The following is a 25,209-nucleotide window of genomic DNA, read 5'->3' as shown; positions in this document are numbered from 1 at the left end:
TTAATGAAAGAATGCACGACTGCGGCTCTGACCCAAACTACTTTCCCATGAAGACTATAGTCTGTTATCTCTTATTTTTCCCAGAGCACAAAAGGATTTCGTAGAGTCCACAGTGATACATGCTTGCATTTTAAGTCCCTTCATCACCATCGATGTGCAATTCATTTTTAACCCTACAAATTAACTGCACTCTCATTTTTGCTCTTTCTTGTTTGTTTGTGGGAATTTTTCTACGATAGACAGGAAAGACATCCTTATCTATCTGTATTACTACCGTAGGGATTACTTCTCTGACACTTATTCCATTATCAAGAAATACTTTAAATGAAACATAATGAATTTGGACACTGCAAGAAAAACCGTAACTCAACCAGCAATCGGCATGATCTTAAAAGTACACGTCCCATGTATATGGTACAGCACGAGGGTTCTGTCCTCCAACCTTTGTGAATCCCCAAATTATACATGTGGAACTGTTTATCTAGGATCTGGCTATCTCCCAAATCACATTTTCTTGAGAGTCACGTGTTTCATGCCTTATCCTCACATCACAACGTTAATTGCCTTTCAATTCTGACTAAAGTTGTCTCCTACTTGATGGCCCCTTTTCATAAACAAGATTTTTTTTTTTTAACACTTCATAAGAATTATTGTATGTCTGTAAAGGAAAAGACAACAGGAAGGGGTTGAGCCGTGGCTGTCAGCAGGCTCCTGGGCTTCTGACCTAGCTAAGTAACTCTCCTGCACGTCACTGAATGTGCATTAACAAGTATTAGTAAATACCTCTGGAATTCAAAGGTATTGAAATGAATGTTAAATGTACCAATATCAGGAGTTGGCTGTCACAATCACACCTCAGAGCAGAACAGCTAAAGTGTGTTTGCATTACAATCCACCAATCTAGATACAGATGTATAGACAGAGCTAAGCTCAGCGCAAGAAAAGGGGTGAAGACAAATTATCCATTTAGGCGTATCATTTAATTCTCCTTTCAAAGCAGAATGGACAGTTATATCTAAATAGCATTCATGATCATCCTGCTGATTTCTTTATACCCTTCAGAAAATTTAATTCTATCAAACAAAAATACCCAAGTTAAAAAAAAAAAAGCTATGAAGAAGAAGGTTTATAACAAACAAACAGGGTCCCTTTATGGGAGAAAATATAAAGCCCAGACACATTTACAGATAGGGTTTTCAGAACTTCATTAATGACTGGAAGAGTGGCTAAAGAGTACAATAATGAAATTTAAAACTTGTCACTTGAGATGCCACATCTACCAGCAATCCATATAAAATCAGAATCACTGCTCTATAAAAACCAAGTACTTAATGCAGAACCCAAAATAAAACGAAACCACTCAGCAAAAATCAATTAATATACACAATCATGAAAGAAAATACTCAAAAACATTAGGCGAAAACCAAGAGCTAGCGCAGTTAGTAAGTAAAATCTCAGTGTCACTTCGTATTATTAGAGCACATGAAGTACTTGTACTGATGTTGCTTCATGTGGTCATCACGGCAGCTCTGAGAGCTAAGCCGGCACCAAAGACATCTCCAGCAATTACGGGGAAGGGACTAATGGTTTCTAAAATCACACAATTATGTTTCCTTTTCTGTAATTCCACAGATCAGATGTTGTTACCAACCACAGTTTTTGTCCTGGCTTTTTGGCAGAGCAGGGGGTCAGCTCTTAGATCCTGCTTGTGGTCTCATGTACTCTACCATACAGGGTGGACTCCAAAACCAGCATCCTGTCTTGCTAAGATGTAAGACCTGTCCTTATCACCAATCTTGCGAATATTTTTTTTTGCACTTGTCATTTGTCAATTATCTTCATCTGAGGTTTTCTGCTGTATAGTGTCTTGTTTTTAAGAGAAGCTTCCCCATTTTTTTTGAAGCTTCCCCACTTTAAGATGATATATGAACCTCTATTTTCCCCTGGTACTTTTATAGATTCATTGTATCACATTTAACTTTTTAATTCAACTTAGTTTTTTTCCCCAAATTGCTACTAGATTCTTAAAATACTTGAATAGTTATCCCTTCTCCAATGATTTGAATTGCCACCTTAAATACTAAAGTCATACTTTTTTCAACTACTAGGTACTTTTCTCACATTTCATTATTTTTGAAATCAGTGTGCATCCTAATCAACTGCTTGACATAGTTTAATTGAAATAATTTTTTTTCTTTCTTGGAAGTACAGAAAATGAAGTCTTTCAATCATGGCACCTTAGGAACAATAAGCTATTATATATCTATGTACCAGACTTGGGTCTGCATTTAGACTTTCTATTGTATTCCATCAATCTTTCCATCTTTTCTGGCACACATATGATCTTTTTTATTTAAAGATTTTATTTATTTGACAGAGAGAGAGAGCGCACAAGCAGGGGGAGCAGCAGGAGAGGGAGAAGCAGGCTCCCCAGTGAGCAGGGAGCCCGATATGGGGCTCGATCCCAGGACCCCGAGATCATGACCTGAGCTGAAGGCAGACACTCAACCAACTGAGTCACTCAGGTGCCTCCATATATGATACTTTTCCAGCATTATTTTAATTTCTGACAGGCAAATCTCTATCCATCAACTCTGATTCTTTTCATATGTTATTCTTCCAGATGAGTTTTATAAATGTTGGTCAGGAACTCCCCCTTCCCTCTGAAAAAAAACTCTTGTGAGGATATGTATTAAAATTGATATAAATCTAATCTGGGGAAAGTTGACCTCTTACAGAATAGGTTCTTATCATCGGGAAATGTTATGTCCCTTCACCTTTAAGTTACTCAGTAGAATATTATCGTTTTCCTCATAAAGATGCTACATATTTCTGGTTACATTTATTCTTTGCTATTATAAATGGGGTTTTTTTCTATTACTGTTTTCAAACAAATTTGTCTTGGCATAAATTAAAGCTATTTCTCTTTAATAATCTGGTAACAGGAACTTTTACAACTCTCTGTAGAGGGGGCACCTGGGTGTCTCAGTTGTTAAGCATCTGCCTTCGGCTCAGGTCATGATCCCAGGGTCCTGGGATCGAGCCCTGCATCGAGCTCTCTGCTCGGTGGGAAGCCTGCTTTTCCTTCTCCCACTCCCCCTGCTTGTGTTCCCTCTCTCAGTCTCTCTGTCAAATAAATAAATAAAATCTTAAAAAAAAAAAAGAACTCTCTATAGAGAAGTATTTTCAGCTGATTCCACTGGGCTTTCCACCTCACCATCTTATCATCTGGAAATTTTTTAATTTTGCCTTTTCTTCTTCTGTATCTCACATTGTTTCATCTCCTCCGCTCTGGTTGCTTTGGTTAGAATTTCCTTTGGGCAGTTTTTTTTTTTTTTAATATTTGCTTTTTGTTTGAATGACTTTAAAAATAACTTTCTCAATTACTTCTATGAAATATTTATTTATTTATTTATTTATTTATTTTATTTCTATGGAATATTTAAAACTTGAGTTAGTATTGGTTATTACCAATTTTTATGGAATTTCTCCATTTCATCAAAATGTATTACCTTTTTGGTATACTGTATTACCTAACATCTTTTAAAATTTCTTCTGTCTCTATAATTACATTTCCTTTCTCATTCCCACTTGTGTATTTCTCTTATTATCCTCATTTTCTGTGTTGCCGGTTTATTATTATCGTATTCCCTCATTATCTCTTTTTTTCCCACTTCATAAATTTATCATCTCAATTGCTTTTCTCTGCTTTCGATTTATTCATTTATTGGGGGACAGCATAGAAAGTGAGAAAGAGAGGTGCTGTTTTTCTAATTTCTTCAGTTGAGTGGTTAATTAAAATAATTTTATTATTTCTTAATTCAGAAATGACTAGTTTGTGTTGCATGTGTGTATATCACCAATACTTGTAAGTTTCTGATGGATATCTGACAGGAGTTTGTATTTGTAAATTATGAAATATAAACATAAATCTATAGTTGCTAATTAAATCCACTTCATTTTTTATATTAATTGATTCTTATGTTTCCTTATTTTATCCTGTACTTTAACCCTCTATGAGATGTGTACCAAAGGCTCCCACTATGACTGCCAGTTTGTCCATTTCTCCCTGTATTTTTAATAGCTTTGGCTTTTATATATCAATGATGTTAGTTTATTAGAAGCATTTACGACAATTATACCCTCTAGGTGGATTTTAACTTTAATCAATGCAAAGCGTCCCTTTACATTATGTTTTTACCTTAAATTCGACTTTCTCTGATATTAATATTGTCATTGCTATTCAAATTTTGCCCATTTTATGTAAAATGTGTTCTTACAAATGGCATATACTTCATATCTTCCAGAAATTCCCTTATTGTTTCTAGTCTAGTAAAGGTAAGTTTCTGTTTTCCAACACTACTGTGAAGTTTTCCTTACTACTTTTTCAATCAAGTCTTTTTTTTTAAAATTTTTTAAAATTTAAACTCAATTAATTAACATATAGTGTATTATTGGTTTCAGAGGTAGAGGTCAGTGATTCATCAGTCTTATATAATACGCAGTGCTCATTACATCACGTGCCCTCCTTAACGTCCATCACCCAGTTACTCCAACCCCCCCACAGCAACCCTCAGTTTGCTTCCTAGAGTTAAGAGTCTCTTATGGTTTATATTTGTTTTTATTTTATATATTTTCACTTTTATAATTTTAATCTTACTTCCTTAGTTTTATTTTTTTTTTCTCATGTTCTTCCAGTTATTATTCCCCTACGGTCTTATTGCCTGGAGCTTATTATAACTAAGCATAATTTACAATTCTCTGGGGAAAAAAAACCGGATACTTTAAGTATTATAAGCAATGTGTTTCATGGATGACACAGTTTAATTATACTTGCATTAGGAACATCCTAGCAAATATTTTTATAAACAAATGAGCAGTTAGTGATATTGCCAAATGGCAACATTTAATATGAAAAATAGAGTGAAGTAGCGTCAAATTTAAAAATATAATTTTAGAATATTTATCTATGCCTTAGAATCAAATTGCAACACATAGATGAGCAAAGAATTAGGATAGTAATCAGTTTAGAACATACATTCTGAGAAATACAGTTGAGCCGTGAACAACATGGATTAGAAGTGCGAGGGTTCACTTGTTTGTGGATTTTTTTAAAATAAATATAGTACAGTACTGTAAATGTGGATTTTTTGGATAAATACAGTACTGTAAATCTATTTTCTTCTTATGATTTTCTTAGTAACATTTTCTTTTTTCTAGCTTACTTGTTGTAAGAAAACAATATAAAATACATATAACATTTTTAGAAAATATGTGTCAATCAATTGTTTCTGTTACTGGGAAGATTTCTAGTCAACAGTAGGCTACTAGTAGTTAGGTTTTGGGGGATTTAAAAATCATAAATGGATTTTAGACTGCCTGGGGGGGTGTCAGTGCTCCTAGCCTCCACATTGTTCAAGAGTCCACTGTACATATTTCTCATACTTCACTGTCAAGCAATGTGTGATATAACACTATAATTTTTGTTATACTTTTTTGTTAACAAAGAGATGAAAATGTAAGTCATTTGAAGTGGAGATGTTCTCAACATTTTTTTTTTTTTGGATGGGAATGGGACTAATTTCTTCAAAATCTGTCGTGAAATTGGCATGGAAAATTGGAATAAGAATTTCTGGTAAATATGATTTGGGAAAAAGGCATATTTAGCCTAATAAATAGGGGAAGTAATTGCTTAAAACAAATGAATGTTGAATGAGAAAAATATTTCCTTAATAGCACTGGAAGCAAAACTCTGGAAACACTCTGTATTAGCCAGAGCACTAAGAAAACATTTGATATGAAACAATACCTCGGGGAATACAACAGGCCCCATACTAGTCTAATGTCTATAATTTCATCTAAATGTCAGTAATGGAAAAATAGGAGGGGGAAGGAAGATTACAAAAAAAACACATGGGCCTGTCTGCCTTTCTGCATGTAACTCTATGGGGATTCTCTATTAGAATTACATAACAGAGGAATCTGGCCTGTGCTATGTAAGGAAAATTATCTACAGCCATGACATTTTCCATGCTGCATCTGTGGGCACAAAACACAGGCGAGAACTCAAATTTTCTGTTTTGTCACACTTTTAAAGAGCAGGGAGCACTGGAGATGTTTCTTCTTGTACTGGGAATCAACTTGAACCCCCACTGAAACGCCCATTTTTTCCTTTCTTTCTATTAATAGGGCATTTTTCCTCTCTGAAAGTAACATTTGCTTACTTTTGGCTCTGTTATCAAGTAGGGTGACACGAAAGGCAGGCCAAGTCTGGTGACTTCAGCAGGTATTTTTTTATTTTTTTGCTCACTTGAAGGAAACATGACAGGATCATAGCATATGAATTTTGAGCAGATCTGAAAGGTTATTTAGTTCAACTCCGCAGAGGTGAGTCATGTGCTCATAATGTTTTTAATGGTTAAAGGCAGAGGGGAACCAAATGGACACCCTGAGTCCGCTTCCCACCTGGGGCTGTTTGCACTTCACTGAACCAGCTTGCATTTGTGTCAAGTGATGACAAAGCCTGATATATAACTTCCTCCAGCGACTCCCCATGCCCCATTATTATTCCAAAGAGATGCTGCTGAGGAAAAGCAAAGATGTGACCTGATGTGGCAAGGGGCCCCTCAGTCCTCCTTATGAAAACCTATGAGGGAATAATGCATCCCTTCTGGAATTTCATTTCACATTTTCAAAGGTCAGAGGCAGCTTTGTAGTAAGTCTTCATGCTTATATCAAAAAGCATTAAAAATATATATTTCTAATGCATGTATTTTTTTAAAGATTTTACTTATTTACTTGACACACAGAGAGAGACAGCTAGAAAGGGAACGCAAGCAAGGGGAGCGGGTGAGGGAGAAGCAGGCTCCTGGCCCAGCAGGAAGCCCGACGCAGGGCTCGATCCCAGCACTCTGGGATCATGACCTGAGCTGAAGGCAGACGCTTAACGACTGAGCCACCGAGGCGCCCCTAATGCACATTTCTAGTGTAGTTTTCACCTTGCAGTCCCTAGGAAATAAAATTTTAGAATATAACGTTTCCTTGGGATCATATGGTAAGGCACCCTTGTCAGTTTCCTTATTGCTTATGTTAGCAAACTGAGGGGTGATAATCTTGAAAAGAAAACCCCACACTGTGTATTCATCTTTTCTTTTTGAGAGCTGTGAAGAGTGCAGGGGACCAAACAGCCCAGCCGGGAGTCGCCGGGCTGGTGTCCCAGAGACTTTACAAGGCAATTCACCAGGTCAGGATCTGACTCCTCGCCCTGTAGGCTTAGAAACTAGAAGACCATGGCTGACAGAGCCATCTCTCTTGGGGTAGAGTCACAGTCACTAAGTTCACGAGACTGCTAACACCAGAATATTCACGGATAGCACGAAACAGATCTGTCCGGGGGAGCAGGAGCACATGCACCAACTCCAGCCCACTGCCTCAAGCCCAGCTCACAGATTTCTAAGAAGACACAACTGTCAAAGCAATCAATGTATTTTTGAGTATACGAATAATACAGTCTCCTATGAGTTCAGCTACCTTGAGAAAAAATAATCAGAACAAGGGAAGTCAGACTGGTGGGATGCTCAAGGGCATACGCCGGTGCATGCATCTCACACCAGCAAAGGGACTGGTGTCATCGACCGTGACAACCTGCTACACCCACTGCCCCCTAAGCGATGGCCTCACCACGTGGTCAGAAAACTCTACCCACACTGATACAACTTACTGCATCTGTCTCCACTTGGCGGGGGGGGGGGGGGGAAGATTTCCTGACCCCTGGACAGAACCTCAATAGGTACTTTCAATATTTGCCTTTTTTTTCCTATTTTCCTTAATAATACCTCCCTCCGCTGCCTTTCTGACTGATAGCTTCCTTCAATAAAATTATAGTTAAGTCTTGCAACCTGGAAACTACTCAGACTTTTTAAGGTAAATTTATAGTCTTGCAACCTGGAAACTACTCAGACTTTTTAAGGTAAATTTATATTTCTAAGCCTCCCTTCATTAGGGTTTCTTTCTTTCTTTCTTTTTTTTTTTTTTAAAGATTTTATTTATTTTTTTGACAGAGAGAGACCGCGAGAGAGGGAACACAAGCAGCGGGAGTGGGAGAGGGGGAAGCAGGCTTCCCTCGGAGCAGGGAGCCCGATGCGGGGCTGGATCCCAGGACCCTGGGATCATGACCCGAGCAGAAGGCAGACGCTTAACGACTGAGCCACCCAGGCGCCCCTTCATTAGGGTTTCTATTTAAAAGTTTAGCCTTTAGAAGGTCCTCATATTTCCTTTATTTCCAAGTTCTCGGGACAACGTTAACAGTTCAGACTACTTTCGCATGTCAATCATGCATGATTGTCATATAAAACCTCATACTTTCTGTACTACTCTTAATATAGACAAGAAACAAATATGTCAATAATAGGTAACATCATTCCATATTTTCCTGGGGATGCATTCTTCCAATATTCCTGAAGTAGACATTTTTCTATTACCTTAATAAAAGAATGTAAGCTCCCTGAGGGTGAGGATTTCCACTTTGCTCACCAATTTATTACAGATCACCGGAACACTGGAGTGCTCAATAAATATTTTTGAACGAATGAATACAATCTAAAATGTAAACCCCATATTAAAAAAAAAATCAGAAGCAAGAAATGAGACTCTCTAAAACAATACACATTATCAACTTGATGTCTCTCAGTCTACAACCTTTCAACACATCATTCTTCAACAAAAATCCAGTTGAAAAGCATTATAATAATTACTAAAAGACATTATAGTTAAGATATTTAACAATGTCTATTAACATTTATCAATATAAAATTATTTCAAAATTCTTTTATTATTCCAATTTTTATCTTTTTTTCACACGTTTTATTTCTCAGAATTACACTCGAAGGAAAGAAGTTTCTGGGAATACATTTTTTTCTTTAATAAGTGCAGATTAGTAAAAGGCTTTACCTATCACTTTATTCTTCTTTCCATTTTTTATAGGCGTACAGAGCAAACTTCTAATGCATTGCTGGTTTGCATTTCCTGTGTTTTCATTCTAAACAAAAACAAAAATAAAACAAAGCAGGTGCAAATTATGAAGAGACTGATTTTCCCACTAGGTGCTATATAAACTAGATCAGACATCTGAAACCACTAACATATTCATTCATCTTTTATTAGCAGGCGATAACAGAGTGCAGAAAATGTACAAATTATAATGAAGTTCATGTAAATGCAATATGCAGCAATTAGTTTTTACATTATTAAGAGTAAGAAATATCCTATATTTCTTTTTTTTCATTCTAAACTTTCCAAGCAGCTTTTGGTAATATTAAGCGAAATCTTTACGCAATTATTTACTATACTGGTGTAGTAGATGTCTCAGTAACTTCACAAGACCAGCAGAATCCAAAAAGCACTATATTACTTCAGATGCTCCATGCTACAGACTTGTCTTTCTTTAGGACTGCCACTGTTTCTATTGCCCATATCGCTAAAGTTCTAAAGAGGTCTTCTAGATACCCAAATAACAAAATCAAGGCAGCGGCTCAAAGTGCAACATTTTTCCAGAGATGAGAGAAAACACTAGAATTCAAAGTTTCCAATGCCTGAGAAACTGATCTTTGTAGCTTTGCTGTCAATGAAAACATACTCATTTCTCCATAGAGCTACTCACGGTAGTAGATTACCAGTTAAGTCAGTTCGAGCCATACGGCACTTAGTTTTTAAGGATAAACTCAAGAACTCTAGCAACACTATGTAAGGAATGTCATTGACATTAAGTAGGTAATAGTTAAATTGCCTCATAAATTGGTTTATGGTCATTCATTATTACACATTACAAAGCTGAAAAGTACAGGGAAAAACACTTGAGTACAGCTGACCACCCCTCAACAGATGTCATGAGCTATTGTATTTTCCTTCATCAGATCAGGGAAAGCACCGTTCACTCTGAAATACAGCCAGTTCTTGGGCTAGGCTTTCAGCTGAAGAGTCCCTAGAAGTACAGATCTGATGGGAAAACAGTGTTCGAGCTCCAAGTTCAAAACTGGTTTACTTACTGTCCAGGGAAATCTTTTGTCCTTACTGACATCTGGGATATTAAGTGGTTCCATAGTATTTTTGACATACTGAGCATACATGTAATTGATTCTGTTTGCATCACGTTCCCTGTGGAAAAAACAGATATGCGTTATTTCTGTGCACTGAAGAAACATGGGCAAAACAAAGTTAAGTAAATGATAAGAGATACACACCAGTCTTAAATTATAGGGTAAAGTGTGTATCTTCATTGGAAAATGCACTTTAAATGTGATGATTTGCAACTTTGTAGTTACTATAATTTAAATGTTTTGAAAAGACAAAGACCCACAATTTTTCAGCTGTCTAAAACAAATTTTAAAATGCCATTAAGTAACGCTACCGCTACTGTTAATGGGCATGTTGATTTTTGTGCCGTTCATGTAAAATTCGTATGAGTTTTCTTTCATGTCTTCTTTTTTCATCAGATTATAGAATGACTAAGGTCTAGTGCCTGTTTCACTTCCTCGATTATTTGCTTTATCCACCACAATAATCGTTTACACATTTCAAACCAAGGGGAAAATCAAGCATGCCTGGGAGAATTTTATTAAGGTTTTCTCTCTTCTTTTTTTCTGCTTTGAGATACTTTATGATACTTTTTTAAGTGAAAAATTTATCTTCTTCAAAAAACTTTCTTGAGCTTAACAATATTTTCCCGTTTTTTCCCATTTCTTACTTAATAGGCTGAATATTAAAGATTAATCGGATGTCAGAGGGTACATAAGCACAATGCCAGGGCTGCAGCTGGGAAAACAAGAGAGAACATGTTTTTACATCAGGAAACTTTATATGTTCCCAGCGATAGGGATGAATTGGGCAAAGAGTGTCAGGTTGTGGAAATTTACTCAAATTATAAGGATATGCCTATCTTAATTATAATATCACTAACTGAAGAAATAGGAGAGTCTAATAGTGAGAGATAGTTGAAAATAAAATACATGTCTCTCGAAGTTCCAATATTTTCCCTATCTTCCATCCTCCCCCCACAGCCTGCCCAACCTGACCAAACTGCCTCTTGGGATGGCACTCTTGAGCACTACTTATTTAGTGATTTCACCGAGACTCTTGAAGTCTGTGGCCTCATTCCTGGCCAAGATATTTTAGCCTTTCCTTTCTTTGCTGTACACTTTAGTTTAGGTATAACTTGGTCAAAATGGGTGAAATTTGACCTGTCTCCAGTACTGTATATAAATGAAAAAGAATAAAGAGCAAATGACAATAGTCACAGAGTAAATTCCAGAACGGACATTTACTGAGACGATACTGATCATCTGTGAAGGCACGCGGGTTTTCCAACAAATCAAACCTGAGACCTGGCTCCTCTTTCATGCATACTATCTGGGTGGAATCCCAAGAAAAGGGTATGAGATAAGTGCACGATTTTGGTTAATAAAATAATTTAAAAAAAAATTATTCATAAATAGCTGAAGTCTCAGGAAAAGAAAGTAAGAAGCTTTAATAAAGGTAAGAAAAATGGAATGGAGGTTATGGGGAGGAAGAAGTACACTGGAGAAGATACCCTTGTCCAAATCTTTTTTAAAATAACACTACTAATGACTTTTATTATTCTTATCACCATCCTTATGTTCACAGTGGGAGCCAGATGAAACCCAAAATAGTTAAGCGACTTGCCAGAGATCCTAAGATCAGACCTACAGGCATTAACATAGAGAAGAAGTAATTTAAATTACTTATAAATCAATAGAAATCAAATTCTTTTTTCTTTTTAATTTCCTGAAAATTTTCAGTTTCCCTAATGGTGACCTTAATGAAAGATAAGTATTAAGATTTATTAAGGTACGCGATACCATTTTGTTTCTTACTCTCTAAGAAACAAGCTGGTGAATTCTCAGTTCCCGCACTCAGTAAACACAGACTGAGCACCTGCCCACGAGAGGCACCCCTAGTGCCCCATGGGAGACGAGCTCATGCAGGTCAGTAGCGGTCACAAGGAGTTTACAATCTAGCAGAGGCCAGGACACAGCACGGAGAGGAGAACCCGTCCAGTTGCATGTCCTGTTTGGGTCGAGTCCAGTGCAGAGGCTTCCAGCTGTCCCCTCCATAACTCTCCTCTGTTCGTCTTGATCTGGACACACGGCCACCCAGAACAAACCCTATGCTGCCCAGCCACCTTAGTGGTTTGGTGTCATCATGTAAGTTCTAGTCAACAGCTATAAGAAGAAATATGGCTGCTTCTAGAAACCTCATGTACGAGAAAGCTGGTGCATGCTCTCTGCCTTTTCTTTTACTTGCCACCCCCTGCCCCCCACTCCCCTTTAAAATATGGATATGATTAGAGGAGCTGCATCCCTGACACTGAAGGCAAGGGCCACACCCTAGAGAAGCGGAGTAGAAAGCCCCAAGGTGCCCGGGGCTCTGAGGCCTTTGTGGAGAACAGCTGCAGCACCTGAGCTGCCAACCTGTGGGCTTTTACAGGAGAGAGTAATTATACTGCATTCTGGTTTAAGCTATTTTGGGGAGGGGGGTGTTATGATTTGCAGTCAAGCCTAATCCTTGTTAATGCAATTGGTAAAATGCAAGCACCACACATGTGGGCAAGATCGACAGATAACACCTACATGGAGTGGGTTAGGGAAGAGGTAGCATTAGAGAAATGTGTAAAAGGCTGTGTAAGATTTAAGGATGGGGAGAAACACATCAGGGATGAAAGGGAGGGTGTTCCAGCAGGAAAAAAAAAAACCCCTCAGCATAAAACCGTCTCTGAAATGTAAGAGTTCTATCTATGGGGTATTTGGGAAACATGAAATAGATTGGTAGGAATAAAATGATGGTTTCAGGCTGAAGATGTGAGGCTAGGGCAGATAGTGGATTATTCTGAAGGAGCAATGCAAAGAATATGGATCTCATTCTTTAAATAGCAGTAGTATCATGGTGGCCTTAGACCGTGCCTCTCAGAGCTCCAACTGCAGGGAGCATTACTGGCGGGTGTCTCTAGCTGCGGTGTTCTAGATCCCGGGACCCCCCGCCCCCTTACGCACCGAGGCCACGCCTCCCGCGGCTGCTTCTAGATGAAGACTGAGCCCAGAGGGATACGAAGGCAGGCCCAGTTCTGGGAGATTTGGGATTCTTCTGACAGGAGACCGGCTAGAGGACTACCCAGAAGTCTTGCCACCCTCACAACTGCCCGGCTGTCCAAAACACTCCTTCCTTCTTCACCCACCTCCACACACTCTCTCACTCTTCACTGAAGTACAGTTGACACACAATGTTAACCTTAGTTTCAGGTGTACAACATAGGATTCAGCAACTCTGTGTTCCGCTGTGCTCACCACAAGTGTAGCTACCATCTGTCACCATACATCGCTGTTACGGTACCACTGACTGTATTTCCTATGCTGGACCTTTCTTCCCCATGACTTACTCATTCCTTAACTGCAAGCCTGTGTCTCCCACTTCCCTTCACCCCTTTTGCCCATCCCTCCACTTCCCTTCTTTTTCCTCTTTTTTCACTCTAGGTCAGACTTGTGGGGGGGTGGTCCACGGCTCTCTTAGCTCTGTCCCCTTTTATCCTCACAGGGTATTTCCCCTAATAAATTTCTTGCACATATAATCCATTCTTGGCATTTGCTTCTTGGAGGACTTGGGCTAATTCCGACACCTAAAGCATTTTGCACTGCTATCAGTGGAATGTACATGAGTATACCCTTGGGAAGACAGGGACATGGAGCTGGGGCTCACGGAGAAATTTTTGTGCTTTAGAACTAAATGGGAATCATTGCAGGCTATGTAAACCAAAGACAAAAAACACATCGGAGACATGGAAATAACAGGCAACACTGACTTAGTACTTACTATGTGCCAGAAATTTTCTGAAGCATTTTGTGTGCATCATCTCATTTAGACCTTACTACAATCCTGCTATCAGTATCCCCATTTTACAGACGAAGAAATTGAGGCTTTGAGAGGTTAATTCATTTACAAAACGCCCCACAGCTAGTAAGTGGCGGAACTTAAATTTCAATCAGTCTGACTTTAGACTCTACACTCTTTTCCTACTCAGTATGCACAGTTCTTTTTTAAAGTAGTAAAAACCTTTTTACTACTTTTTACAGTGTCACTAGTATATATATTCCAAGAAAGTGAGCTTAAACAACTAATTCTATGCATTTGTCATTTTATGATAAAAATGTTCATTTATAAATTAACATCAAGTTAACTGACATGGAATTACAGCACTAAACTATCATTTTTTCCTTCTAATTGGGTGGCTCTTATGAACTGAAGCACAGAAACTCCAAAACCTCCCACCATCTGGAAATGAGCTAGCTTTCCTTCTGAAATTTATAGGCAACGCAAGTCCCAAATGTCTTCCTGTGCTTTATCTCACTGACGATGTGATTCTGATGATTATGTATAATGTTCACCCTGAATATTTATTTTTTCGTTTTACACTTAACATTGCAAATCTGTCTTCAATGTGTTATTTTAATTTATAAAGGATAATTAGTGGGTTGGTTGGACAAATGCCAAGTGAGCAATGCTTTTCAACTGAAATGACTGGTCTAAAAGAATGATTTGCTTACTGCTGACATCATAAAATTGCCTAGCATTTCATCTCATGGGAGAGTGTTTGGATTGGCAAAGTGTTTAAGGATGAGCATCGAAGAGTCTTGAATTCTATCAATAACCAATTTCAGCAATGTAATAAAGAGTTTGCTGGTAAAGTGGCAATATCAGTTTAGTCCTTTGTCAAAATGCTGAAGTCACTACACATCATTTTTAATTCAGAGGTTTGGCAAAATTAGGCTTAATATCTAATGTTTATAAAAATAATAAAAAATATTTACATCACTTAAAGACCTTTTATTGTGTCATTAGTATAAAGGCTAAGTTTAAAATGTTTAGCTGAAGGGTGCCTGGGTGGCTCAGTCAGTTAAGCATCTGCCTTCAGCTCAGGTCATGATCCCAGGGTCCTGGGATTGAGCCCAGCATCGGGCTCCTTGCTCAGCAAGTAGTCTGCTTCTCCCTCTGCCTGCCACTCCCCCTGCTTGTTCTCTCTCTCTCTCTCTCTCAAATAAATAATAAAATCTTAGAAAAATTTTTTTAAATAAATAAAATGTTTAGTTGCTATAAGGCATTAGTGAATACTTTTAAATACTGTAAAATTAGTTGATGAAGCAGTTACAATGATCCATTACATTACTCTCTTTTAAGGTAATCACCCTGAACTATTTAGCCTTTATAAAAATATCTTTATACAAGACTATCTTGGAATGATTAAAAAAATAAATGGAAAAATACCTTTCATTTTGTCTACAGAAAGGGAACATAGTATTCGTCAGAAATAAATCAGACTATACTTTTTTTTAATGCGTATTTACCAGTAGAGGTCACTATCACACCAAATAGCCTTGTTCGGCTACCATTAGAAATTAGAGGATCAGGCTGAATTTGTAATAAAATCAAAATGCGAATACATAAAATGTAATTATATAGACTTATGCTGCTGTACAAATATTCAAAGGTAAATGTAGATAACTCAACATTTTAAACTTTTTCTTGATCTTACTTTTTTAATTCAAGTATAATATATGGTGTTACATTAGTTACAGGTGTACAATATAATGATTCAACAATTCCATACACTTCTCAGTGCTCATCAAGATAAGTGCACTCCTAATCCCCTTTATCTATTTCATCCATCCCCTTACCCACCTCCCCTCTGGCAAACACCAATTTATTCTCCGTATTTAAGATTCTGTTTTCTGGTTTGTCTCTTTTTTATTTTGGTTGTTCATTTATTTCTTAAATTCCATATATGGTCATTTTATATCATTTATATTATATGTTATTTTCATATCATTTATATCATATATCATTCCATCATTTTATACTTTTAATATACAGTATCATACCTATGGACATATGTAAACACATTAAATATATGTCTATATTTATATATGTAGCAATTCATTATGCAATCTGAAAAGTAAAAGAATCAAATATTTACATGTGTCTTATCTAGAAGCTTTCTAAAACATTATAAAAAGCAACAAAAATGTTATGGCATCATAAAATCAAAATTATATTGATGTTCTTCCTAGGAATAAGAAACTTCATTACTGGGCGCCTGGGTGGCTCAGTTGGTTAAGCGACTGCCTTCGGCTCAGGTCATGATCCTGGAGTCCCTGGATTGAGTCCCGCATCGGGCTCCCTGCTCGGCAGGGAGCCTGCTTCTCCCTCTGACCCTCCCCCCTCTCATGTGCTCTCTGTCTCTCTCATTCTCTCTGTCTCAAATAAATAAATAAAATCTTTTTAAAAAAAAAGAAACTTCATTACTGATTTAGGCAGGAGATACCAGCATTTAAAAGGGATATACACATAATCACCAAGACATGGGCTTATTATCATATATTCAAAAAGGACTCGATACTAACTAAAACTAAATGTCCAATATGCCAGAAAACACAATGGCACACAGAGGGGCTTAGGAAAGAACACACATGGAAATGGGACAGATACTTGTCATGACCAGCAATGCCAAGAGGGAAGCAGGGGTCGGCTACTCAATTTAACTTTGTGAACGAAAAACTCCAGGTACCAGAAAAATTTCTAGAGATAACATGGTTTATCTACTTTTACCTATGCACCCCAGGCCCAAGTCAGCAAAAAAGGCCTAAGTCAGGTGTACCAGGGGTCAAATGAATTCCCCAGCTGCCCCCAAGTTACATCTGCCCCTTTGCTAATTCCTCAAATTCTTTTAATCAGAGAAAACGTATTTCATTGTATCAGACTGTTAAAATAATAGTCTAGAAGTAATGAGTCTTGATTTACATAGAATCACTTAACCAACTAAACTTTAAGTCACTATGGTCAACGGTATCTCCATCTTGCTGAGGGAAGACATAAGAGGATAGAACACGTGAGAGAGGATGAGGGGAAGAGGAAGAGGATGGAAGACAGGTCTGCAGGCCTCACACTGATCCCGGGGGTCAGTCTTAAGAGGGTTTGAACAAAACCAGCTGTCCACTGAAGTATTCTGTTCTTGAAGATAGCTGTAAACTCAGGCAATTGTGCTTTGCAATTCTGCTTTACATGATCTACAGAAATGATTTTCATTTTGTTTCCAATTTTTCATTACAACAATTTTTTCCAATTTTTTATTAACATTTTGAAATATACAAAAAAGTTGAAAGTAATATCCCACTCTAGATTCAACAATTTTTAATGGTTTTACCAATTTGTTTTATCTACATATGTTTGTGTGAATATACTTATTTGTTTAAATATATGAAATTTAAATATATTTACTTATTTATCTTTGGCTGAACCATTTTAAAGTAAGGTGCAGACATCCTAATATTTCATCCTTAAATACATCAGGATGAATCTCCTAAAAATAAAAAGTTTCCTACTAACCACAGTATCTTTTTATTTCCAAAGAAAAGTAACAGTAACTCCCCATCAACCATCTACTATCCAGTCCATACTCACATTTCCAGTTGTTCTCAAAAACTGTTCATTGATAGTTGTTTTAATGAGAATCCAACCAAGATTTATGCATTGCGTTTGGCTATTATGTCCAAGATAGTCCTTCCCTCCATTTTGTTCAAGGACACTGACTTTTTTAAAAGACCAGGCCAGTTATCTTATAGAATGTTCTACAGTTTAGATTTGTCAGAGGTTATTTTTAAAGCACCACTACCAAAGAGCTTGGTTACTGAGGACTGTGCTAATTGCAACACTATCCACTAAATGAAATAATGTTTCAATAGGTCAACTGTAGTGAAAAAAATATGAAACTTTAATATCAAATAGGAAAGTTAAGACAATGTTCTATTTCCATGATCATATGAAGCTTTTAGATAAACATCAATAATTAGGGATAAAATAATTTGAGACAAATGATTGTAGGAAGTGAAATAATTTGAAACAAATGAACAATGAAAATTATTTATTTTTATTAAGGGTGAAAAAGGGAATATGAAAAAGAACATTTGGTAGTTTACTCTAAATCCTTTCTAAAGTTCTTCAAAAAGCACAAATAAATTTGGGGAAATGATATCCCTAACCTCAATCATATCAATACTTTGTATTATCCACGTGATAATTAACAACAAAAAATTAATACAAATTTTTAAATTACAAAAAACATGACAAAGAAATGAACTGCAATAGAGATCTGGTTTGATTCTAGCCATCAGGTATATGTATTGGTGTGACTGGGTTCATAGGCTTCCTTCTATTATTAATTAAATCCCTGTGGCTGATTCCAAACCACAGCAGACTCAAAGAGAAGTTTGTTCAGAAACCTATCAAATTTCCAGTGAGGGTCCAATATGCAGTGAAACATATAATTGCAATACAGACTTATGGATCTTAAATGAGCCAGTTCACAAAAATACCATACCCAGGCCTATACTAATTTGGACACCATTCACTATATTAGCACTTCTCTTCTAGGTCAACTGTAGGGGGAAAAAGTCCTGGAACTCTGTCATCAAATAGTACAGTATTTTTCACAAATAAAATTATTGACGGTCGGAGGGAAGCAGCCTGTAGCTTCTACGTCTTAAACAGGTCATACAAAAAACAGTTTAGCCAGCATTACATATACTGGCTTAAACAATGTGCGGGTTATGGGGTGTCAACACCCTACATAGTCAAAAATCTGCATATAACTTTTGTCTCCCCCAAAACTTAACCAATAGCCTACTGTTGACCAGAAGACTTACTGGTAACATATACAGTTGATTGACATATATTTTGTATGTTATATGAATTATATATTGTATTCTTACAATAAAGTAGGCTAGAGAAAAGAAAATGTTACTAAGAAAATCATTTAAGGAAGAGAAAATACATCTATAGTAGTGTACTATATTTATTAAAAAAAAAAACCCATCTCTCAGTAGACCCACACGGTTCCAGTCATGCTGTTCAAGGGTCAGCTTACTTGCGATAAAGACAGAGAATGAATTATTTTACCTTGTTAAAGTATCTGACGATTTTTCTAATTCCTCACACTCCATGTGAAACACACTAGAAAAAGAATCCTGAAAACAGAGCAACAACACAGACTGAGAAGTAAGTTTGACAATGTAATGAAATCTATCTAGATACACACACGCGAGTTGGTGGAATTGACGGAAGACAGCAATACTTGTGATATTTTTTGAACTTATTCTCAGACTGAACTGACACAAGTACTCACTGCCTGACAGCCTCAAGTCTGCTTCCCATGTTCTTACTGTTTCTGAGACTCACCTGCAAAAATGCTCATTTGCGTATTACTTGGTTTTTGTTTTTCTAGCCGGTGCTAATGAATATCTTAGCTTCAAATTTTCTCCGTATTTATTCAAAATCCTCATGTTTTAGCTTTTATGCATACATTGGTTGCTGTTGTTAGATCTTTTTAAAAGACATGCAATTCAGTAATATTTTATGAAACTTAATAATTGTGAAGATTTTAGCAACATAGAGAAGTACTTTGAAATTACATTAAAAAACAGAATACATATTCATACCCATGCTGTATTTACAACTGAATAAAGAATTGGAGGGAAACACAGAAATAAAACAATGAATTAGTTTAATTTGGGGAGGGAAGAACTGAGTACTGTATTTTTCTTGCTTACATTTGGATTTTTGCTCATGTTGCTGAAATAATTTTAATCAAAAAGTTATAATATAAATGAACATCAAGTCACTTGATTCCTAAAATTAAGTTAAAAAGTGAGCAAAATATATAAACGGCATATAACTGAGCTATACTTCAAAGCACCAGTGATCCAAGTCAGTTGCTGACATGATAGATGGTAACTGGTAAAAGCATAAGCTGAATGTTAATTAAAGTGATATTTAAGTTGTCTAAAAAAGGAGTGCCGTACATATAACTTTCAAAAATTAAATGCTAAAGAACAGGTCACAGAGCAGAAATTGTAAATTGACTTACTGCATTAATGAATTCTGACCTGAACTTTAAAAGGATAGCTACTTGTAATCATGTCCATATTGAAGACTTTATAACTGATTGAAAATATGAAATAATATCTATGAGAATACTGATTACCTTATAGCACAGTAAATTCTCATTTGATAGCCAGTTAATGAGAATTAGACACGCATGCACGCACATACACACAAAATAATTGAGATAATGAGTCATATAGTACAGTCTTACTATCTAAACCAATTTTTAAAATTTTAATATAAGTATTATGTATCTTTTATTATTCTACTTTCCAAAAACCCATCAATTCAGATATCATATATGGATTACAATTGACCACACAGTGATGGGTGATCCCCACTCTCTTTCCTAACCCACCAGTGAAGAGCCTTTTCTCAGGGTCTAAAGGAAAAAGAAAATAAACAATGACATCAAAAAGAAATATCCCAGGAACAGTGGTTCATAGGTTAAAAAGGGAAAAAACTGCATAAAGGAAAACTGCCTTAGGCCAGGAGCTCTGATTCTAACCGCAACCTCAACTGGCCTGTCTAGAAGTAACCAGCACTCAATGAGAACACTCCATCTTTCCACACACATCTGTTCCTTTATGTTACACAGCAATGGATTGAAATCTACCAATTAGAACAGTTAGTGGTTTTCCAATGTTGGTAAAGGACTTAGGACTAATAGGCACCTTTAATAATACTGCCTCTATTGGGCCATGCCTCTTGGTTTCTAAACAATTTCTGATAAAAAGAAAGTTTTTTCCCAACCCATTCAGAATGGGGGTCTACTTGCTCAGAGCAACCAGGGCACCACTATTCCTGACCACAAAAGGTCTGCATACTGTAATGACAATGTATTTCTCCATCAAGGAAGTGTAGACATTGACAAAAACAGCACACAGACATTCCCAAGGTAACCACTCAGTGGAGGGACACAAAGGTGAATGGTGCTTTGAAGGCATCCTCCAACCTCACCTCTACCCGCTTTCAACCAGAACAGCTCACACTCTGATTGGCTTTGCATACACAACCATATACAGTTGGGGTTCAGAGAGATCTGAGGCTAACATGAGGTTTAAAAGCAGCGCTTTAAGGAATATAATTTCTGTCTTTCTAAAAATAAAAAAATCATACTCTGTACTCACGGAGCAATCTTCATCCACTATGAAAATGGTGCATTTCTGCACCTGCATGAAAGAGATAATAGTGGCAGCTATTTTCTTTAGAATTACTTCTAATGATTGTTGTTCTTCAAAAATTAAGCTAGCAAGGTCAAGCAGCACCTAGACAGGAAAATTTAGAGCTTATTACTTAATAATTACCTGCAATTATTAAAGCAATACAATGATTTATATAGTTTATAAGTTATTTATTTATAATCTAACAAGTTACAGCCAAGTTTGCATTCAAGTATTAAATATGTAAGTCTCTGTTTACCAAGAGAGCTTCCGTATTGACTGTTAGTACAACGGTTACAATCAGACTCTAAAACCAGAGTTATCAGTTTTTAATCCTGCCTTCCCTTCCTGTGAGCTTTGGACGGAGGGCCAGTTCCTTAAAAATGGGGATAACAGGGCGCCTGGGTGGCTCAGTTGGTTAAGCGACTGCCTTCGGCTCAGGTCATGATCCTGGAGTCCCAGGATCGAGTCCCGCATCGGGCTACCTGCTCAGCAGGGAGTCTGCTTCTCCCTCTCCCGCTCCCCCCTCTTGTGCTCTTTCTCTCTCTCACTTTCTCTCTCAAATAAATAAATAAAATCTTAAAAAAAAATGGGGATAACAGTAAAAGTAATACCAAATCACAGGACTATTGTGAGGACTAAATAAGCAAACATTTATAAAGCATTTTGAACAGCATCTGATACATAAAACACACTGACGTTGCTGTTGTTCCCAACTTCTGAGATCAACATTTATCAGCATTTTCACATAGCACAGTAAATATTGTCCAAAACAGACAAAGTTTTAAGAGCTCCTTTTGTGTTTTTCCTGGTAATTTCATTTTCCTTTGAATTCCACAGAATTTCTTCTAATCTCACAAAAATATTTGTGTGATGAGGAGGAAGAAAGGGTAACACAGAAAATTGACTGGAGGAGCTACTATCCTAGCTGAGGCCTGAGAGATAAGCAGGAATTGTTCAGGTAAAGTGCAGAAGGGAAATATTTCAGTCAAAAACAACTGAATTGAGAGACAGTAGCAGACCGCATGTTTTGATCAAGTTTTAAGAGAGAATCTAGAGTGTAAAGAGGAGAGCTGGGGAGATGAGATGGCAGAGTCAAGTGGAGAAAGAACCTCAAAAGCCCTGTGTGTCTTTAGAGGCACCTTGGGCTGTGACAGACTGCAGGAAGAAAGTGACAGGCTTGCAGCTGTGTTTGTAAAAATGGGGACTGGATTAATGGGTGGCGAGAATGGAGCAGGGAGAACAGTTAGGAAGATACTGCAGTCAAAGGCAATGGAAGATCCAATATCTTATTAGCACAAGTTCTAGAAAGAGAAAATGGGATTATCAAAGAAATAATGAAAAAGGATTATATAAAATGGAAGAGCTTAAGTCTCCAGATGGAAAGGGATGACCAGTTTACCAGCATGATGAATGAAAAAAAGAGTTATCCTATAAAATTAAGTTATAAAAGCAGAGAGAGAAATGATCTGAAAAGCTTATAAGCAAAAACAAAAAACAAAAGAAAACATCTACACAGAGCCAAGAATCAGAACAACACAGATGCTAGTTAGAAGACAAAGCACCACTTTAAATTCTGAGAAACTGATTTTTCAATTTGGAATTTTATACCCAAAGTGGTAGGATGGTACAATAGGCATTTTCATGCTATGCAAGGACTCAGAAAGTTTACCTGATCAATATTCTTTCTCAAGTAATTATTTGAGAATGTGCTGCAGTAAAATAAGGGCATAAACTGAGGAAGAAGGAGTTATGGGATCCAGTGGATAACCAATGGAGTCCCTCTGAGGAAGCAGTGAAGGAAAATTCTATGATGACATCTATGCAGCAGGCATGGGGAGAAACAGCTTAGCTTGGAAGAGAAACAACAGAGAACCTCAATTTGGAGATCTCCAAGAAAAAGAACTCAACAGAATGCCTAAATAATGGGGCGTTTGGGGGAAAAACCAACGGTATGAGGCTACACTAGAGCAAACAGTTCAAGGGGAAAAAAAAGAATGGAATTCAGAAACATCAGGAAAAACTAAAAGTTGTATAACAAATGTAATATGAACAACATTTACATAGTCATGGTTCTTTTATAAACACTTTATTTTAAATCACAACTCTAGAATTAAACTAGACAAAGCTTACTAAAAGCTAATCATGGTTGTAGAACAATATATATGTTATTGTTGTGGGCAACAGAAAAAGTCCAGATGGGAAAAGCAAAGGTAAGGAGTAGCAGTTGGGAAGGAAAGATGAGGCATGCTAAGATCCTCATTTTACAAAGCATGGAATTATGAGATGATGTCTCTAGTTGATAAAGCAAGAACTAAAAGCCTTATTTAACATGACAAATGCAGTCCATTCAGTAACTTAAAACAGACATAATGATATTGGTAGGAAAAGGATAATGGCAAGTAAAGAGTGGTATAAATCAAATAACTCCACATCTGTTAAGTTAATAAATATTGTCTAACCGTGATAAAGCAACAGAGCATGGAAAATAGGAAATGGAAGTAATTATTAAAAGATACAGCTAAAATATTCACTGGATTTTTCAATCATACACATATATTACTTGGATAAAAATTTAACAACTAAAGAAGCAATTTCTATACTCTCTCTTTAGTAATCAGACTTGCCTGATTTCTCTTGTTCTCCAGCAGTGAAGTCTCATAGAGTTGAGCATTATGAAGAACAATACCACAAAATGCCAAATAAGCAGCAAAGTCCTAGAAAACAGGTAGGATAACAGCCAGATTAAGAACTGTCTACAAAACGGTCTTATATTGCCTGAAACAACAAAAGGCACTCAAAAATGTTTACAGTTGAAATAAATATTAGAAAGCCAAAGGGTACACGTTAATTCTACATGAAATTAAGAATGAATGCAAAGCAAGTGTTAGCTAACTAGCCCGACAAATAGATGACAAGTATGAACAGTCTCCTTAAGTCACACATTAGTTACAAATTAACAAGGAGAATAGGGAAGGGAGTAGGACACAGATCTCTTTATATCATTTAAATTGAAATTCACTCTATGCAAAATTTGGTGTAGTCTCTGAATGATCTTAAGAGTTGGATCTGTGTTGAAACTATATAAATAGCTTGTGACTTATTACTGGGGCAAACGAAAGTTAACACACTTGAGAATATTGGCAATAGTAGTCTCATATAAAGTTGTATAAAATATTAGCTTAAATATGTTTTAACATGGATCTGTCATCCTCATTACACTATTCTAAGGTGATATGCTCACAATTATATTAATTATTGACTAAAGTAAGTCTTTCCATGGCAAACTTTATTCACAATCATAGATTTATTTTGCCAAGAGATGATACAACCTAAGAACGCAAATCTTTCAAGAGGGGTTTACATTAATGGACTATAAACAAATGATGAAATATAAAGCCAATCTAGAACCATGTTCCCCATCAAATATTCTCAGGTGTCATTAACAGAATAGGAGACTAGATGTCTAGAACACTGATTTAAAAAGGTACTTGCTAAGTTCTGAAGCAGTTAAGACATGGGGACCCACACAAGTGCCAAATACAGCCTACACCATGGAGACAAAAATAACTCTGTCTTGTTTGAATGTCTTTCAAAAGCTCCTACTAATTTTCAGGGAGTGACTTAAATAGCAACAGGCTTGAATAAGAAGAATTCATTGGGTTCCATGATATACATATAATTACATATTCAAGAAGAGAAATAATAAAACATACTGACAGAATGAAGTTATAAACAGGTTTAGGGGCTTCCGTCCTTCCACGGAAAGCATGTCGATGTGGTGTATGGGATGTATTCCTTCAGCGTTGGATGAAAAGAGCAATAAAATAATGCTGACTGCTGCTCTTTCTGAAGCTAAATTAACATTACCCAGCCTGAATTCACATGTTGGCGCCCCACCATCTGAGTGCAAAGCTTATAAAACATTCTGAAATTTGCTTCACCAGGAGGCAACTCCAATTTTTAGCCAACCTGGAGTGCTGAACTTGGAGCAGTGCTTCAAGGGGTTTTACTCAGGGTTGAATTTCTTTATAGCAGTGATGAAAGG

The 25,209-nt window shown here is 36.7% G+C and overlaps 1 protein-coding gene across 2 annotated transcripts in view; it reads right to left on the bottom strand.

Annotated features, from left to right (window-relative positions):
* Positions 1-25,209, bottom strand: part of PDE5A (phosphodiesterase 5A) — a 142,524-nt gene that overhangs the window by 60,904 nt on the left and 56,411 nt on the right. For both annotated transcript variants that reach the window (XM_021684518.1, XM_021684519.1), the window contains exons 5-9: positions 23,789-23,878; positions 21,129-21,266; positions 19,015-19,082; positions 10,044-10,152; positions 8,950-9,037 (exon numbers count right to left, since the gene is read on the bottom strand). In XM_021684518.1, coding sequence (XP_021540193.1) covers positions 8,950-9,037; positions 10,044-10,152; positions 19,015-19,082; positions 21,129-21,266; positions 23,789-23,878 — 493 coding nt within the window. The remainder of the gene's footprint in view (positions 1-8,949; positions 9,038-10,043; positions 10,153-19,014; positions 19,083-21,128; positions 21,267-23,788; positions 23,879-25,209) is intronic.

The sequence above is a fragment of the Neomonachus schauinslandi genome, chromosome 2 (genome assembly GCF_002201575.2).
Source record: "Neomonachus schauinslandi chromosome 2, ASM220157v2, whole genome shotgun sequence".
NCBI classification, from domain to species: domain Eukaryota; kingdom Metazoa; phylum Chordata; class Mammalia; order Carnivora; family Phocidae; genus Neomonachus; species Neomonachus schauinslandi.
Note: the sequence above shows the minus strand (reverse complement) of the source record. Positions and strands in the feature narration are given on the sequence as shown.